At 41.4% G+C, this 18,905-nt stretch overlaps 1 protein-coding gene across 1 annotated transcript in view; it reads left to right on the forward strand.

Annotated features, from left to right (window-relative positions):
• Nucleotides 1–14: 14 nt before the first annotated feature.
• Nucleotides 15–18,905, forward strand: part of HABP4 (hyaluronan binding protein 4) — a 66,612-nt gene continuing 47,721 nt past the window's right edge. Inside the window, exons 1-2 of the mRNA XM_075549805.1 lie at nucleotides 15–481; nucleotides 4,705–4,867. Of these exons, the coding sequence (XP_075405920.1) occupies nucleotides 133–481; nucleotides 4,705–4,867 (512 nt within the window). The 5' untranslated portion in view covers nucleotides 15–132. The remainder of the gene's footprint in view (nucleotides 482–4,704; nucleotides 4,868–18,905) is intronic.

Here is an 18,905-nt window from a genome sequence, read left to right on the forward strand (position 1 = left end):
GGGTGCCGGCGGGGAATCGACCTGGTAGGGCTGGGAGGGAGGCGGTGGCCGCGGGTGGAATGGGTCCCCGTCGCCGGCAACGCTGAGGCACGCACGCGTGGACTGCTTGCTGACCTGCAGTGCCGCGGCAGCATGAAGGGCGCCCTGGGGAGCCCCGTGGCCGCCGCTGGCGCCACGATGCAAGCGAGTTTCGGCTGCGTGGTGGCCAACCGCTTTCACCAGCTGCTGGACGACGAGTCCGACCCATTTGACATCCTGCGGGAGGCCGAGTGCCGGCGCCAGCAGCAGCTCCAGCGCAAGAGGCGCGACGAGGCGGCGGCGCCGGGGGTGGGCGCCCGCGGCGGCCGGAGCCCAGCTGGAGCCTCGGGTCACAGGACTGGCGCTGGCAGCTGCCGAAAGGAGTCCCAGAAGGAGCGCAAGAGCCTCCCGGGCCCTGGCGCTCAGCACCCGGACAGCCCCGGGGGCGGCCAGCAGCCGCCCGGTACGCGGTCCCGTGGGCACCTGGGTACCCCGGGTGGGAGCCGTGGGCGGGAGAGTAAGGAGAAGGGGCCACTCTGTTCTGACCCCCTACACCCCACAGTGGGGACTGTGGACCGAGGCCCCAGGACCCACAATCTAGAAAGGGGGGGTTCTGGAGAGAGCTGGGTTAAGGTAGGGGGCCCTTGGCAATGGAAGGTTAGAAAGACAAAGTATGGGGGCGGGCGGTTTGGAGGGGGGGCTGGAGCTAGTAGTGGGTCTACCTAACTGCACACTGAGCCCTTAGATCAGGTTGGACAACGCTAAAGAATATTGCTGGGGTGGTGTCAGCTACTACCCGGGCGGGGTTATCAAATCAGATCCAGCAGAGCCCGACATCTGCAAGATTGGACTCTGAAGGCCAAAGAATTGTGATAGGATAGGGGGAGGGGAGCACCCAGCCCACTGGAGGTGCTGGTCAGAGACAGAGGTGTGGGAAAAATGGTTCCTAAGTTGGGGTGAACCGTCGCCAGGCTTCTGTGATGAAGGAAAGGCCCGGTGACCGCGTGGGATGAGGCTGTGACGTAAGAGATGCGGACGCTTGCTGGTGGAGGTGTCTGCCTGGAGCCCCAGTTCATTGCAAGCACTGTTCCTTTAATCCATCCTTGTAAACAAGCTCCCAGGAGTCGGCAGGCATCAATTTTCAATGCCTCCCCTAGTGTTGATGAGATGTGTAACTGATAATTAACTGAAGACTGCTTTAAGATAATTTTTTAACCTGTTCAACAATACTGAGGAATTCGTACTCCCTGCTTATGAAGAAGGGCCGTTGGGAATCTTGGTGCAATACTGTATGCGTACAAGGAGTGCACTTTAGGTCGGTTCTAACCCCTACAACTGAGGTAATTGACCTGATCCACGCACTTCACCTGTTTCCTGTTTCACTGAAAGAAGCCATAGTCGGCCTCTGTTGCGATGTGCGGTTTGGCTTTCCGAGCCACAGCTTGGCAGTGTATTCAACTCAGCATATTGGTTTCTTCTTTGGGCTACACAAAACGTGTTGTCATAGCCCCGAGACAGCCTCCTGGCTTAAAGCTCCAGGCTTTGGCTTGTGGACCTACGTAATGATTTAACCTTTGAGCCCCAGTGGTACAATAGGTCACTAATTGAGCTGCTAATCACAAGATCAGAAGTGAGAGCCCACCAGGTGCTCCAAGGGGAACGTTGAGGCTGACTGCTCCCAGGAAGACTTGCAGCCTGGGAGACCTACAGGGTCGGTGCTGCTCTGTCCTGTAGGAACTTACTTCATGGTGGTGAGTTTGGTTTGTGTGTGTGTGTTTTGTGGAAAGTTAAGCTCCATAGATACCATTTGAGAATCGGAAAATGACTATACTAAAGCTGTTGAAAATTACCAAAAATGCTCCTGGATCTCAAGGCTTCTCCTTTGGCTAGGAAGTTCATTTATAAGCTTATTTTAGACAACAAAGCTTGAGATATGTTTTACCTTTTATGTTCCTTGTTTTTCTATTACATTTACTTAAGGGCAAATTAAAAACTTAGGCTCATCTTTTCTACTCCCTATTTCTGACAGATGAAAATACATTCCTTGATTTAGAATAGTGTAAAACGGCATTAAGTGTTAGCTACTGATATATTCCTTCTTAGATGTTCAAAATCTGTAAAATATCTTGCATTCATGTATAAAAATTGTAAACAATTCAGAATGTATGAAATAAAAAATCCCCTATTTTCCTTTCGGTTAACAGCTGACATCTATAATTGCACAGACTTTGTTGCTTCTTATTCAAACACCTGGAGGTGGCTTTCTCCCCATCCACTGTAATCTATTACAATTTGTACCTATAATGTCATTGTAGTTCTTTTCCCTGTGTTATTTCAGGAGTAAATAAGTCATTAACACTTACATATATGTAGTTCACTAAATGTATCTGTAATAGGAGTTAGAGAGTAACTGTCTCAAAGCTTTATACCACTCATGTATTTTCTAACTCAGATTTTTAAATTTAATACGAGTATTATCAGTGATGTTTCTTGTGGAGAATTAGCATCTAAATATATACAGCCGAGTTTAGGAACATTTATTAATCCTTAGTGGATGTGGAAAGCCTAATTTTTTCCCATGGAAACATAGGCTTTTAATATCTTTAAGTATCAATCTAACAATAGACACACGACCTGGCTAAAGATGTCACCAGAGCCTGTGTCAGCTTGTTTTCCTAACCTTTCAGAATTATGTTCTTTAAGCCAAAGCGTCATCTGTGTTTTATAGGAACCTCATTGTAAACTCATGATATTCTATCTCTTCATATGGGTTTGAGCTGAAATCTGAGATGGAACTAGTGATGCCCCTACTTATTAGGAAGCAATAGGGTTGCTATGAGTCAGAAGCAGGGGGTGAGTGAAATACAGCGTTTGCAGTATCTTCTCGGAGTGGCTGATCTAGGAACAAGGCAGCTTCAGTTTTCATCTTGATTATGAGGAGAGGGGAAAAGTCAACCTGCTTTCTTTTTTTGTAATTTAAAGAGAATGAAATGCTTTTAAGGAATTGATTTAATTATTCTAATAAGCAGCCAAATGTATTGACCAGCTTTTCAATTAATACCAACATTTTGGAACAGATTATGATCAAGAACAGGCAGTAAATATCATATTTTAAATTGTAATTAAAAATAACTAAAGTATTGAAAATTAGTGTTATAGTTAACAGTTGATGATTGTTATCTGATTATTTAGTATCATTGCAAGTTTGTTGATTTTTTCATAATGACATAACTTTCACATTTTCTACCATGAACACTTCTTCCAATTTTGATATGTACTAGTGAAATATGTACCAACAGATCTGACATTGCATACTCTTGTGGACAAGATTTTCAATCTCTGTCTTGATGGTTCTGGAATAAAAACATAATGCTCCACAATATAAAAATATCTTTTTCACATCCTAAATATTTCACCAGTTCAAATCATGGCCTCATGATAGAACATAAGTCACATTTGAAAAATGCTAAGTTATGAGACACTAAAACTATAGGAAATTGGATTTATATCTGTTATACAACATATTTCAAGATAACTAACATTTTGTTACTATTTCATATCTGGGAAATTACGTTAACTACTGAGTCACAAATTGCACTACTTTATTTTAGTGATATTACGTGCATGATTTCTGCTAAAAAATGAGCCCAGTAAAGTTTTGGAGCTATGTTAATGTTTTCTTGAACCCAGTTTATAAAATGTAGGTAGAAAATAAATAGGGAAATAGAAAAAATATACATAAAGATACATTCCATAAGGACCATATGTAGGTGTATCTGTCTCAGTGGGAGAGGAATCTAGTAAAAAATATATACCCAATCACTTGGATACATTTAATATTTTTATAACCATGTGACCAATGGACATAGTAATTTATACCCAAACCAAACAACCCACATAAACTTGAAGCGGTTAAAATGAAAATGACAGATAACATTTTAAATGGGAAAACTTGTAAGTTTCAAAATTTTATGCCCGTAAAAAAATAAAAGGACCATTTTGGAACATGATGTAAGAAGTAATGACATCCATAGTCTTATCTACCAAGTATTAGATGACTTCAAACAGACCCTGCTTGAAAGTTCTTAAAGTATGAAAACTAAAAGGAAGTAAAGTAAGGTGAGAGGAGCAATCGAGAAAGGCCCATGTCCCCAAACCCTGCCTGTTCTCAGGGCTAGCTCCTTGGTGTCCTCTCCAACCACTGGCTCTTTAGCAAAGTTCAAGCCCTGAGACATGATCATTTTGAGATGCCTGAAATTGTTAGGTTTTATATTTGTAGACTGTGTAGGAAAATATGTGATTTGATGGTAACTATAAGTGTTTGTAAGCAGTGGTTGACTCTATGAGGAGCCTTGGTAGTGCACTCAGCTGCTAACTGAAAGATCTTGAGCCCACCAGTTGTTTACGGGAGAATGACGTGGCGGTCTGCTAAAGATTTATTACCCATGAGGCAGTTCTCGGCCCCACAAGGCACGATGCTTTGGATTAACTCAATAGCAGTGGATTTGACACTAGCTAGGTTAATGTCAACTTTCTTTTTTCTCCATTGTCCTTTTCCAAGTTACATGGGCTTTTCTATAATATTGTCATCTAGAAAAGTGAGAACTACCAGTACCTGTAATGGTTAATAATCTGCAGTTCTAAAGACCTGTGTTCCAGCTCTCTCCTTTGATTTTCTGATGGTAGGTCAGAAGCGAACTACTAGAAGAGGGGAACAGCCAGGATGGAATGATAGCTGGGGGACAGAGGCGGCGCTGGATAGAGCAGAGCGGAGATCCTACAGGGAATACCGGCCCTATGAGACTGAGAAGCAGACAGAGTTTGCAGCTGAGAAGTTTACAGGTGAAAAGTATGTACCTCACGGGGAGGGCTATAGAGGCACCAGAAGGCCTTGGAGAACCACCGACCTTTTTGACTTGTTCATCATGCCAGCCTAGGGATACTTTTCCAATTTAAGTGGCGCACGAAAGGCCGTCTGTTTATCTTATATATGTCTGGGTCCAGAAAATGATTGTATATTGAAGAATACATTTTTTATTTCTATGAAAACCACTCTTGTGAAAATAATTGTATAGAACTGTATCAAACTGGTTACATTTTTCACTTGAAGCTATTACTTGGGGTTAGGGATGTAATTCTATTGTTGACTTGGTATTACTGATTTACATTACAAATAGAATTAAACTAAAATCCCGCCTTGTCACATGGTCAGGCTGGTTTTGATATTTGAAGAAAAACTGGTCTAACATTTACCACTGTATTTTGGCTTTCGTGCCTTCTCTAGAAAGTCTTAGGACAGGGACGGTGGTTTCCGGCTGGTGCAGTCTTACATGTCAGTGACATAGCAGCTGTGGGCTAGCTGTGTGCTACCTGTACACTGGTAGCAGATAGTTGGCTTATGCTAATGAAATAGTGGATTGCCACCTAAAGTTTCTGTCAAATTACTAAATCTAAATAGCCCAGAGTTTTGTGTGACAACAATATCACATGGAAGTAGAATTCTGCTGAAGATAATAAAAAATAGTTACAGAAGTATGTCAACAGAGAGCTGCCTGAAATTTAAGCTGGATTCAGAAGAGGATGTGGTATGGCATCATTGTTGATGACAAATGGAGCTTGACTGAAAGTACCGAGTACCAGAAATATTTTTACTTGTGTTTTATTGGCTATGCAAAGATATTTGTGACTGTGTGGATCATAACAAATTATGGATAGCATTATGTGAAGATCGGGAATTCTAGAACACTATTGTGCACAGGTGGAACCTGTACAAAGACCAAAAGGCAACCAATCATTTGAACAAACCACGGGATACTTGCTGTGCGGTTTCAAATCAGTAACAGTGTACATCAGGGTTGTGCACTTTCGCCATCCTTGTTCCGTCTGCGTGCTGAGCAAACCATAGTCCAGAAACAGGTCTAGATGAAGAAGAACTTGGCACCAAGTTTGGAGGAAGGCTTGTTAGCAATCTGGGATGTGCAGATGACACAACTTTGCATGCTAAAATTATGGGGGACTTGAAGCACTTCCTCATAAGAATCAAAGAATCCTGCTTTCAGTATGGATTGCAACTCAGTATAAAGAAACCCAAAATCTTTCCCACTGAACCAATAGAAAGCATTACGATAAGCAGATGAAAGACTAAAGTTGGTAAGGATTTCCTTTTCCTTGGATCCACAGTCAACTCTCACAGACAAGAACTCAAGCAGGAGGCAAGAAATCAAGTGACATATTGGGCAAATCTGCATATGACATCGATAGTGTTAAAGAGCAGGGCGTGCCTGACCTAAATGGTGGTGTTTTTAATTTCCTCCTAATGCATGTCAGAGTTGGACAGTGAATAAGGAAGACCGGAAAAATGCATTTCATTACGGTGTTGTTGAAGAATATTGGGATTGCCATGAACTGCCTTAAGAACAAACGAATCTGTCATAGAAGAAGTCCGTACTGCTGCAATCAGAATGCTCCTTAAAAGTGAGGAGGTGAGGTTTTCCCTCATGTGTTTCAGACAAGTTATCAGGAGAAACCACTCCCTAGAAAAGGACATTGTGCTTGGTAGAGAGGAAGAGGAGTGACACAGACCTGCACTGGTGGCTCCAACATGGCCATCATTGTGAAGATGACGGGGTAGTGTCTCATTCACTCTAAGTTGGTGCTGACTTGACAGCACTTAGCAATAACCATTACCACTCGGAGTTTAAACAAAGTTGTTAAGAAACTGGTGGTAATGCCAGGTAAGCATTGGGCTGTTAACCACAAGGATGGCAGTTCAAATCCACCAGCTGCTCCGAAGAACAAGGTTATCGGTTCCCATAACAGTTTACACCCTCAAAACCCTATAGAAGGTCTCTGTTAGTGGGAATTGACTTGATGGTGGTGTTTCTGGTTTGGGAGTTAGTAAGTGCCATGTAAAGGTAAATGAAGGGAAAGAGCCCCAGCGGTAGGACGGTTTAGTGGTTGCCTGCTAACCAAAAACCAGCAGTTTGAGCCTATCAGTTGCTGCAACAGAGAAAAATGTGGCAGTCTGCTTCTGTCGACATTTGCAGCCTTCGAAAGGCTATAAGGCACTTCTACTTGTCCTGTAGGCTTGTGAGTCAGAATCAGGTATGTGGCAATGGTAAAGGATGCGATACAAAGGCTTGAGGAAAGACAAGTGTATCCTAATGTCAAGCAAGCTGCTACTCCAATTCCACCCACAGTCCTTTTTTTACAAGTTTTAACCAGTGATGTGGCTTTGTAAAACTACACTATTAAAGAAAACAAAATCCCAGCAGCTAACAGCTTTGTCTGAGAGGGGCACATAGGTGGCAGCTTATGCAGATCCCTTTCAGCTAGTATTAAATACTCCAGTCATGGAGACACAGTATCCACCACAGCACAGAAGGTGAGGGCTTTAACATAGCTCGATGCTGCTCTTTCGGTGACTACATGCAATCTGCTGTACAGGGGTCTTAGCTTGCTGACTCAAATACGCTTACATCAGAGGCTATTGGGGAAGAATATGGGTCCTTTGGTTCAAATGCACAAACATTTTTAGCAAAACAGTATAATCTTAAGAAGATAGGACAATTCTTTATGTTAATATGGAAATAGGCCTATACTATGGCCCCCTCATGGCATAGAGGTTATGTGTTCGACTGCCAGTCAGACAGCTGTGTGGGAGAAAGATGAGGCTTTCTACTCCTGTAAAGAATTAGTCTTGAAAATCCACAAAGGTAGTTCTGTCCTGTCCTATGGAGTCATTATGGATCAGAGTTGACTTAATGGCAGTGAGTTTTTTTAAGTATAGAGGGTTAGAGCGGGGTATGAGATTATGGAGGGATTATTTTTTCATTTTAAAAATAATTTAAAATGTAAGTTAAGGAATAACTTATAACTTAACCAAAAGTTAAGGAATATTTATAATGAATTTCCGTGTGTCCTTTGCAGTGCAATGAATGGCTTTTCTAGCTATAGTTTTTTTGTTGTTACTCCCCGTGTGGGTCTAGATAAGGATGTAGGAGAAGGTACTGATTGCACTATGTGATTCAGCTGTGAGTGCCTCCTACTGGGTGGAAGGTGAGCCATCTCAGAAGAAGGAGTTGGAAGCAAGAGAAGTTAGCCCGGAGTGGAGAGCATCCTTTGGACCCTGCAACTGGTTTGCCTCTCTCTGATGGACTTCCAGTTCTTGGACATTAAGTTGGGGCCTCTTGACTGACATCATTGCACCAGCCTTGGGGATGAGGAGGATCCTCCCCAGTGGTTCTCAACCTTCCGAATGCCGTGACCCTTTAATACAATTCCTCATGTGGTGACCCCCAACCACAAAAGTATTTTTGTTGCTACTTCAAAACTGTAATTTTGCTACTATTATGAATCAGGCGACCCCTGGGAAAGGGTCCTTCGACCCCCAAAGGGGTCGCGATCCACAGGTTGAGGACTGCTGCCCTAGGCCCTACTCACCAAAGTAGGATATAGAGTCTTTGTGGACACTGATAATTGTGGACAATTATTATGATAATTGACCTTGGTTTCTGAGACTATAGTCCTGAGTCCCCAAGTCCAGTGACATTCCTCAAGGTGTTTAGCTATGTCTAAAAAGTGTTGATAACTCTATTATCTTTTCATTCCATTTCTCGTGAAATATTTGAAGCCCCCCTATATGTATTTGTGTGTTATATAGAATACATTTATGCATCATTTAAGCATAAATTTCAGAAATGTACCTTAATCTTTAAATAAGTGTATTTAATAAAAAATAAGAACGTATTCTTTTCTAGTACAAATATCAAAAGCATTGGCATTATTATAATGCTGTTATATAATTCTCTAAATAATACAATCCACAGACTATTCTCAGATTTAATCAGTTATCCAAATAAAATCCTTTTAGCAAAATAGAAAGCCTTTTAGTTGGGCCGATCCATGAATGTACATTGTTGTTAGTCTGCATTAATCTGGAAAACTCTTAGAGAAACACTATGTACGTGTACAATAGAACGAAGCCCTCCTCGCTCCTGGGTCATCTTCACACTTTCATGAGGCCATCAGTACAGCCACTATGTCAATCCATCTTGTTGAAGGTCTTCCCCTTTCTCACGGCCCCACTACTCCTTGCTGGCTGCTTCCATGGATATTGATTGTGGATCCAAGCAAGACCAAATAGTTAACAACCTGACTCTTTTCTCTGTTTACCTTGATGGGCCCTATTGGTCCAGTCGTGAGGCTTTTGGTCTGCTTTACATTGAGTGTTAATCCACACTGCGGGCTGCAGTCCTTGATCTTCATGAGCAAGTGCTTTCAGCAAGCAAGACTGTCATCTCCATGTCACAGGTTAATAAACCTTCAATCCTGACACCAAACTATTCTTCTTATTTTCCTACTTCTCTGATTATTTGCTCAGCGTACAGACTGAATAAGTATAGTGAAAGGATAAAACCTTGATGTGCATCTTTTCTCATTTAAACTATGCATCATTCCCTTGTTCTGTTTGCACAACTGCCTCTTAACCCATATCCAGGTCCCTCATGAACACAATGTAGTGTTTTGGGATGCCCATTCTTCTCAAGTTTATCCATAGTTTGTTATGATCCATGCAGTCGGATGCTTTGGTATAGTCAATAAAATACAAGTAAACATCTTTCTGGTATTCTCTGCTTTCAGCCAAAATCCATCTTGTATCAGCATGATATCCCTTGTTCTATGATATCCCTATTCTGGATCCAGCTTGAACCTCTGGCAGCTCCCTGTCAATGTACTGCTGCAACGATTATTGAATCATCTTCAGCAAAAATCTACTTGCATGTGCTATCAATGATAAACTATGATTAGGGAATTCTCTTGGGTCACCTTTCTTTGGAATGAGTATAAATATGGGTTTCTTCCAGTCAGTTGGCCAAGTAGCTGTCTTCCCAATTTCTTGGCATAGATGAGTGCGTCCTTCCAATACTTCATCAGCTTGTTGAAATCTTTCATTTGGTGTTCCATCAATTCCCGGAGCGTTGTTTTTGGCTAATGCTTTCAGTGCAGCCTGAATCATTCCTTCGGTATCATTGGTTCTTGCTCATATTTACTTCTTGAATTGATTGAATGTCAGCTAGTTGTTTTAGGTACAGCGACTCTGTAGTCTTTCCATCTCTTGATGCTTCCTACATCATTGAATATTTTTATGCCAATAGAAACTTTCCGTTTTGCAACTGGAGGCTTGAATTTTTTCTCTTGAGTTATTTCAGTTTAAGATATACTGAGTGTGTTTTCTCTTTTTAGTTTTCTAAATCTAGGTTTTTGCACATTTCATTATAATATTTGACTTTGTCTTCTCCAGCTACTCAGAAATTTCCTATTCAGTTCTTTGCCTTCGGCGTTTCTTTCATGTGCCTTAGCTACTCTGCAACTCAGACAAGTTTCAGAATCTCTTGACTTTCATGCTGGTTTTTTTCTTTCTTTTTCTTTTTCTTGGTGTCCTCTCACCAAGTCTTCTGGTCTTCTGTCAGTAGTGTTCAGTGTGTCAAATCTGTCCAAATCTGACGTTCTCAAAATTCATTGGGATAGACTCAACATTGGATTCTGGCTAGTGTGGACTTGTTTTCATTTTCTTTAGCCTTAGCGTGAACTTACATGTGAGCAATTGATTATCTGTTTCACATCAACCTTTGGCCTCCTTTTAACTGCTATGAATGAGTGTTTCCAGTGCCTCTTCCCAGAGATGTTTTCAGTTTGATTTTTGTATATTCCTTCCGCAGACGCATATGTGTCTAGGCACCTTTTGTGTTGTTCAAAAGCTAATTGCAATAAAGAAGTCCTTAGCCTTGAAAAATTCTGCCGTGTAATGTCAGGCTTAATTTCTATCACTAAAGCCATATTTTCCAGCTATTGTTCCATCCTGTGTGTTCCAACTTTTGCATTCCTATGGCTAATCGCTTGTTTATTTTTATTGTAAATAAATCATTTTATTGGGGGTTCTTACAGCTCTTATAACAATCCATACATCAATTGTGTCAGGCGCATTTGTACATGTTGCCTTCATCATTTTCAAAATATTTTCTTTATATTTGAGCCCTTGTATCAGCTCCTCTCTTTTTCCCTCCCACCCCACTCTCCCATGGCTAATAATAATTCATTCATCTTGATTGCATGTTTGATCTATTTCAGACTGAACACGTAGGTAGAATTCTTTAATTTCTTCATCAATTGTTTTCATGGTTGGTGCATAAATTTGAGTAATAGTTGTAGTGATTGGATTTCCTTCTATGCAGACAGATATTATCCTGTCACAGACAGCATTGTAATTCATGATAGATCCTGAAGGGTCCTTTTTGACTAAGAATGCAACACTATTCCTCTCGATTGTTTCATTCCCAACAGAGTAAACCATATGATTTTCTGATTTAAAATGGCCAAAGCCAGTCCATTTCAGTTCACTAATTTTTAGAATGTAGGGTTTTTTGGTGTTGAAATTATTTTTTACAACTCCTAATTTTCTTAGATTTATATTAGTACATTCCAAGTTCCAATTGTTCCTTGATGTTTGCGGCTGTTTCTTTTCATTTTGAGCCATGTCCCATCAGCAAATGAAGATCCTGAGAGCTTCACCCCACAGGCTTTACTCTGTCCTAGTCATTAAGATCAACAAATCAATGTTCAATTGCCTACTTTGGGTAGGCGGCTCTCCTCAGTCATATTCTGAGTGCCTTCAAGACCTGAGGGGCTCATCTTCAGGCACTAACTCTCACAACGCTCTGCTTTTAATGATGTTTTCAGTGTCAGACAACGTTCCAATTCTATCCATACGTTTTTCTGTGGCTAATTCTTTGGCAGTGGATAGCCTATTCCTTCTGTGTCTCTTCCTGCTCTGGAAACTGATGAAGCCTAGTCACTGTGGGGGTGGGGCCCTGCTGCCGTTTGACGTGCCAGTGACATAACTTCCAGCAGCATAGCAACACACACGCGGCCACAGTACAACAAACTGACAGACGAGACGTGAGGAACTATAGTCAGTTATTTTTTCCTAAATGTTTCCTGGTGATTCAGTTGAGGCTGTGCATTGTGGGCAGGAGCACAAGTGCAGGGATGTGTACAGACTTGCTATTTTCAAGGAATTTTTTAATATGTCGTTCTATCAGTAAATTTTCTTCTTAAAATTTATCTTCTTATTTTAAAGATTCATATTATCCTTAATGAAAGCAATGCATTTTAAATTATTTGGAAAGTGCAGAAAATTTCATCATTTGAGGTGATTAAGGTAATTGAGGTCAACACTTTGACCTATTTTTTAAAAAAATTTTATGTATAGATGAACTTTGCATTTTGTTATACTACATACAATATGCTGAGTGTTTTATGTTCTTGTCCACTTGAAATATCAATTTCTGTTATAATATTTTATTGTGTGTATTTGGAGTGTATAATGATGTCATCAGTCCCTGGATGTTAGAACTTGGATCAGCTTGCAGGCTTTTGTTTATAATAGTACCCAATGAGCAGCTTTTTACAAAATGTGTGCAGCTTGCTAGACATAGTCCTCGAGTTGAAAACCCAGTTGGTGTCAGACCAGTAACTGCAAGGTTCGAGGTTTGAGTCCACCCAGAGACTTATTGAGAAAAAGGCCTGGCAATCCTCTTCTGGAAAAGGAGCCACTGAGCATCTGGTTTAAAGGCCTTAAACCCATTGATGGCAGCAAGTCAGTATGTGAGTGGGCTGATCCTGTCACCCTCTCACACAACTGCATCTCATGCATAAATGGCAAGTGAAAAAGTATTGCTATAAAGTCATACAAATCTTATCAAGCAAAACTATCAAAATGTGATGTACTTCTTAAGGCAGATTTTCAATTCTCTAACTGTTCCCTGAAAAATTCTGTACTCCTTGATTTATAGCACTCCAAAACAACAGTTTTGGCGTCCTTGAGGGACCTAAAGCAAGTTTAAGAACTCAAAGTTCTTTGGGTGTGGAGAAGGAAAGAAGTCTGCAGGGGAGATCAGGGCTTTAGTGCAGGTGTGAGAAGGTGTCCCCACAGTATTCTGGGAGGACAGACAGCCCTTGCCACCTTGGAGGAACGAACAGGGGCATGGGTGTAATGGGACAATTCCTCAGCACAACTTTCCTGGCCTCTTCCTCACCAATATGCAACTTTCCATTTTCATCTTCTCAATAAGCTGCTGTGATAGTTGCATGTCTTTTGAAAAAAAAACTATCAAGATTACGTTTTTGGAATAACTGCACACCGCCACCACAACCACCTTAGCTGACTTCTTTGCTTTGAATTTTTTTCCAACTTGCATAGGTGTTCGTTTTGTTATTGTTGATAATACACCCTGCAAAGCAGGCCCTGATCCAGTGGTTTCTGCATGGACACTCCAGTGGCGTTGATTCCATGATTTGAATTGTGCACGCACTCTCAACTTCCTTTTCTTTTCTTTTTTAAATCATTTTATTGGGGGCTTGTACAACTCATCACAATCCATACATACATCCATTGTGTCAAGCACATTTGTACATTTATTGCCATCATCATTTTTAAAAAATTTGCTTTCTGCTTGAGCCCTTGGTAGCAGCTCCTCATTTTTCCCCTCCCTCCCCACCCTCTCCCTCACAAACCCTTGATAATTTATAAATTATTATTATTTTGTCATTATTACACTGTCCAAACGTCTCCTTTCACCCACTTTTTTGTTGTCCATCTCCCAGGCAGGAGGTTATACGTAGATCCTCGTCATTGGTTCCTCCTTTCCACCCACCCTCCCAGTATCACCACTCTCAGCACTGGTCCTGAAGGGATCATCTGTCATGGATTTCCTGTTTCCAGTTCCTATCTGTACCAGTGTACATCCTCTGGTCTAGCCAGATTTGTAAGGTAGAATTGGGATCATGATAGTGGGGTTGGGGGGAGGATGCATTTAGGAACTAGAGGAAAGTTGTATGTTTCATTGTTGTTAACACTGCACCCTGACTGGTTCATCTCCTCCCCGCAAACCTTCTGTAAGGGGGTCTCCAATTGCCTACAGATGGATCTTGGATCCCCAATCTGTACTCTCCCTCATTCACAATGATTTGGTTTTTTGTTCTGATGATGCCTGATACCTGATCCTTTCAACACCTCATGATCACACGGGCTGGTGTGCTGCTTCCATGGGGCTTTGTTGCTTCTGAACTAGATGGCTACTTGTTTACCTTCAAGTCTTTAAAACCCCAGATGCTAGATCTTTTGATAGCTGGGATCCATCAGGTTTCTTCACCTCATTTTCTTATGTACCCACTTTGCCTTCAGTGATCGTGTCAGGAAAGTGAGCATCATGGAATGACAGTCTAATAGAACAAAGTATTCTTGCATTGAGGGAGTACTTGAGTGGAGCCCAATGTCCACCTGCTACCTTTATACTAAACCTATAAATATATGCACATCTATTTACCCATCCTCATATATAAATATATTTTTATGTAGATGCCTTTATTTAGACCTCTATAACTGTCCTTTTCCTCCTAGTTCTTTCCTCCATTTCCTTTTACTTTCCTCTTGTCCCACTATCATGCTCAGCCTTCATTTGGGTTTCAGTAATTCCTCTTGGTTACATTACCGGTGATCACACCCTACCAGACCTCCTACACCCTCCTCACAACCGATTTGGATCACTTGTTGTTTCCTTGTCCCTGGGTTTGTTAACACCACTTCCTCCCCCCCACCACCTCCCCCTCTCTCATGTCCCTCCCCCCCCCCCCCAGCTGTCGGTCCTGTTGTTTTCTCCTCCAGATTGTTCATCCAGCCTATTTTATTTAGACAGACCTTTGGAGATAATAACATGCACAAAAGCAAGGCAGAGCAAAACAAAGCAACAAAGGAAAAGAAAACAACAACAACAAAAAGCCAATGACAAAAAACAAAAAGCCTGTAGTTAATTCAAGGGCTGTTTATTGGCCTTTAGGAGTGTTTTCTGGTTGAGTCTGATGGGGTGCCATGCCCTGCCCGCAAAGTCTATTTTGGTATTCCCTGGGGACTTTGTTGCTCTGTTCCCCTTGCTATTCTGTTGCACGGACTTAGTGTTTTGCCTTGGTGTGGTGGGATCAGATGGGGCGCAATTCCCACACTGTGTCTCCAGTGTTGTCCCCTATAGGGCTATGGGTCAGTGAGGGATTTTGTGTCTAATAATGGGGCCGGCCATATGGTCTTCTCTGTGGATTGGCTGCTCTGAGTGGGAACATCGTTATCAAAGCTTGGGTGGGCCAGGATGTGCTCCACTTTCTCTTCCTCCCCCTTCATCTGCTCCCATGTGCTCTGATCAGACATGTCCCTCTCCCTGAGCTGCAGCTTCCGTGCTGTCCTCTGAAATAAATTCTTCTGTGGGGTGGGGCGTGTGTGTATTTGGTTGGGATTGAGGCCAGCCCCTTTGACCTCTCTACTGGTTCCCTACTCCATGCCGGTTCTTTGCTTTGAATGTTACTGGTCGAGCAGATACCCTCAGATGGACCCCACTGCTTTGATTGTACCTTGCTTGTGAAGGCATCTTAATGAAACTAAGACAAGGATCTTACATCCACTGAGACATGCTTAAACACATTTCCTTTGGAGCAAATCCATGCCTGTAAGAACTGGAATCCCAGTAACAGCCCAAGTGTATCACAATCTCAGAGCAGGTCCACAGCTTCCAGGAATCCCCCTCCTCAGTGGTCTCTCTGAGGTCCTTCACCTCAGAGATTTCCAGCTTTGCAAGGCCCATTCGTACCACTGTAGCCCCGAGCAGGAAAGGGCTTGGGTGCAGTATGTTCCTGGCTCCTAGCTGGAGTTTGGAGTGAGCTTTCACATAGAAGCAGCATCAGAGATGGTGCTGGGATAAGCTTTCTGTGTATAAGTCTCAGAAATCAGCAACGTCTTGCATTTCTTATAATATGAGGGGACAACTGATGTTTTATTACTATATGAAATTTTCTTCAGATCTCAAAATAATTAATGTAGGCGAACTTCTAGAGTAAAGTCTGCCTTTGGGTACATTCCATCTCTTTGTACTGTACTGCTAGACATTTAAAGTTGATTTTAATTTTGGAAGAATCACTCAGATATTTTAACATTTATAGCAGTTTTAATATAATTAAATAGGGATTTCCCTTCAATTCACAGTAGTAAAACTAGGAACTAGAGATGAAGATGATTAATCTAGAGGTTTTGAACAAGAATTTGAGCCTCCTTTTGGTAAAGAAAATGAGAAAACGACTTTTATGATGAGACTGTAAGCCTGCTGAGGGATAATACATCCTAAGGACTTTACAGGATGCCTGAAAAATAGTAGGTCACAGCAAATATTAGTCCACAACAGATTATTTCATTACACCTGCATACAGATGGCAAAAGGAAGGAGCCCTGGTCACATCGTGGTTACAAGTTGGGCTGCTACCTGAAAGGTCAGCAGTTCAAAAACCACTAGCAACCCAGGGGAAGGAAGATGGAGCTTTCCACTTCTGTGAAGAGTTCCAGTCTTATAAATCCACAGGGTTCGTTCTATCCAGTTCTATCATGTCACTATGAGTCGGCATTGACTCAATGGCAGTGGGATTTTTCTTTTAATATATACAAATGGGAGTCCCTGGCTGCTAACTGAATGGTTGGTGGTTTGAGTTTACTCAGAAGTATTTCAAAAGAAGGGCCTGGTGATCTTCTGAAACATGAGCCAGGAAAACCCTATCGAAGAGATCAAACTCACTCATTGGACAGATATTGATGAAACCTCTGAGACTAGAGCCCTCCAAGTCATCCTTCAAACTTGGAATTGTCCTGACCCCTGGCTCAATTTTCAGCCAATCAGTAAAATCAAAGTCACTCTTAATGAGTTGATTCTGACTCATAGTGACCTTATAGAATGGTAGAATTGCCTTTGTGAGTTTCTGAGACTGTAACTTTTTACGGGAGTAGAAAGCCTCATCTTTCCCCTGCAGAGCAGCTGGTAGTTTCAAACTGCTAAACTTCTGGTTAGTAGCCCAATGTCTAGCCACTATGCCACCAGGTCTCCTGCAGGCAATCAGTAGCTCTCTAAGGACATACACACACACACACACACACACACCCTTAATAGGCAACTAGTAAGAATTAAAAAGACAACATTTTCCCAAGGACAAAGTTTAAAAAGCAGGAAGGGATAGGAAAGAAGGAGGAAAGGAAACAGGAAACAAAGTAGAAGTGGGATGGGTAATGTTATATTGTGGAGATTGCAAGCAGTGACATAAAGCAAAATGTACATGATTTGTTGAGGGGGAAACTGACTTGACAGGAAATCTTCACCCAAATCACAATGAAAAGTCAAACAACACATAGAGCACAATTCTATCTGACATACAAGGAGGTACCATGAGTTGGAATTAACACAATGGCAAGAGTACAAGTGATTGACTCAAGGAAAAATACAGACAGGAAACACACCTCTGTATTGACAACTGTGATCAGGTAGATTCGACTCTGAATAATTTAACTCTTCTAAGAGAGCTAGGGTTTTGCAAGTTATATCCTAGTTCCACGCTAAATGATCTGTACAGGTTACTTAACCTCTCTGAGCTCAGTCTCTGTACCCATAAAACAAGTACTCATTCAGAGTACTGAAGTTGTAAGGGTGGATTTCAAGTATATAGAACAAGATGCTTAGCGCAAGTGAGGTTTTTCTTCCTCATATTGTGAATTAATAAGAAAGCTTCCTTTATAAAAAGATGCGAAAGCTCACTGCCATCAAGTCTCTTCAGCCTTTGAAAGAAACAAAAATGTAAGAAACAAAGTACATTTTATAGTAAGGGTATTCTGAAGAAGTGATTGAGCATGTATTGAATTGGGTAGAAAGAGGGCACCAGTGTAGTCAAGATAAAAACAGCTACAGAATTAAAATGCACCAGAACACATGGGAATGGTTTTAGTTGGTTTTACTCACTATTGTATAATTGTGCTTTTTGGTGGATTTTGTATTTTGTCAGTATCCTGTCATATGAATTTAAACCCTATTTTAACATCTGGAATTCTTTTATGTATGTCTTTGTTCTTCATTTTCTCTAACCTTTTAGGTAAACTTTTTTATTTTAACTACCCTTTCTAAGCTTCTGGTTAAGAATTTACAGTTGTTTTTAGTATTTTAGAACTTGGCTTTAGATAGTCTAATTTAAAATCATTCCTTAAACAATCTCTATTTTAAAAAATAGATTTTAATGTGGGAAGGCAAGGGCCAGAAAAGGCAACAGAATTTTTTAGAATTGTGTTTCTTAGCGACTAGCAGTAAGTAACAAGACCTCTTTAGAATATTAAAAAGCAAGGACTTTAGGGACTAATGTGCACCTGCCTCCTGCCATACTGTTTTTGGTGACCTCATATGCATATGAAAGTTAGGCATTGAATAAGGAAGACTGAAGAGCAGCTGATGTATTTGAATTGTGCTGATGAAGAATATTGAAAGTACTATGGACTACTAAAAGAACAAACTGATCTGTCTTGGAAGAAGTACAGCCAGAATACTCTTGCTATGGGTTGGAATATACTCAATGGCACTTAACAATGAAACAGTATGCAATTAATGATTGATACTTAGGTATTCATATATTTAATAAGGAGAATTAGGAGTTTCATATCTTTTTACCCACTATTATATATTATCACTCACTCACTCACTACTCACTCACGCACTCACTCACTCACTCACTCACTCACTCACTCACTGAATCACTGCCATGACTCACAGCAACCCCTTGGGGGTTTCCGAGATTGTAACTGTTTACTGGAGTAGAAAGCCCAGTCTTTACCTTTTAATCCAAACCAGAATATCAAACTCACTGTCATCGAATTGATTTAGACTACAGAGACACTTTAAGACAGAGCAGAACTGCCCTTGTGAATGTCCCAACCTGTGAAGCCTCACCTTTCTGCTACAAAGTGGCTGCTGGGTTTGAACTGC

Source organism: Tenrec ecaudatus, chromosome 5, assembly GCF_050624435.1.
Source record: "Tenrec ecaudatus isolate mTenEca1 chromosome 5, mTenEca1.hap1, whole genome shotgun sequence".
Classification (NCBI taxonomy): Eukaryota; Metazoa; Chordata; class Mammalia; order Afrosoricida; family Tenrecidae; genus Tenrec; species Tenrec ecaudatus.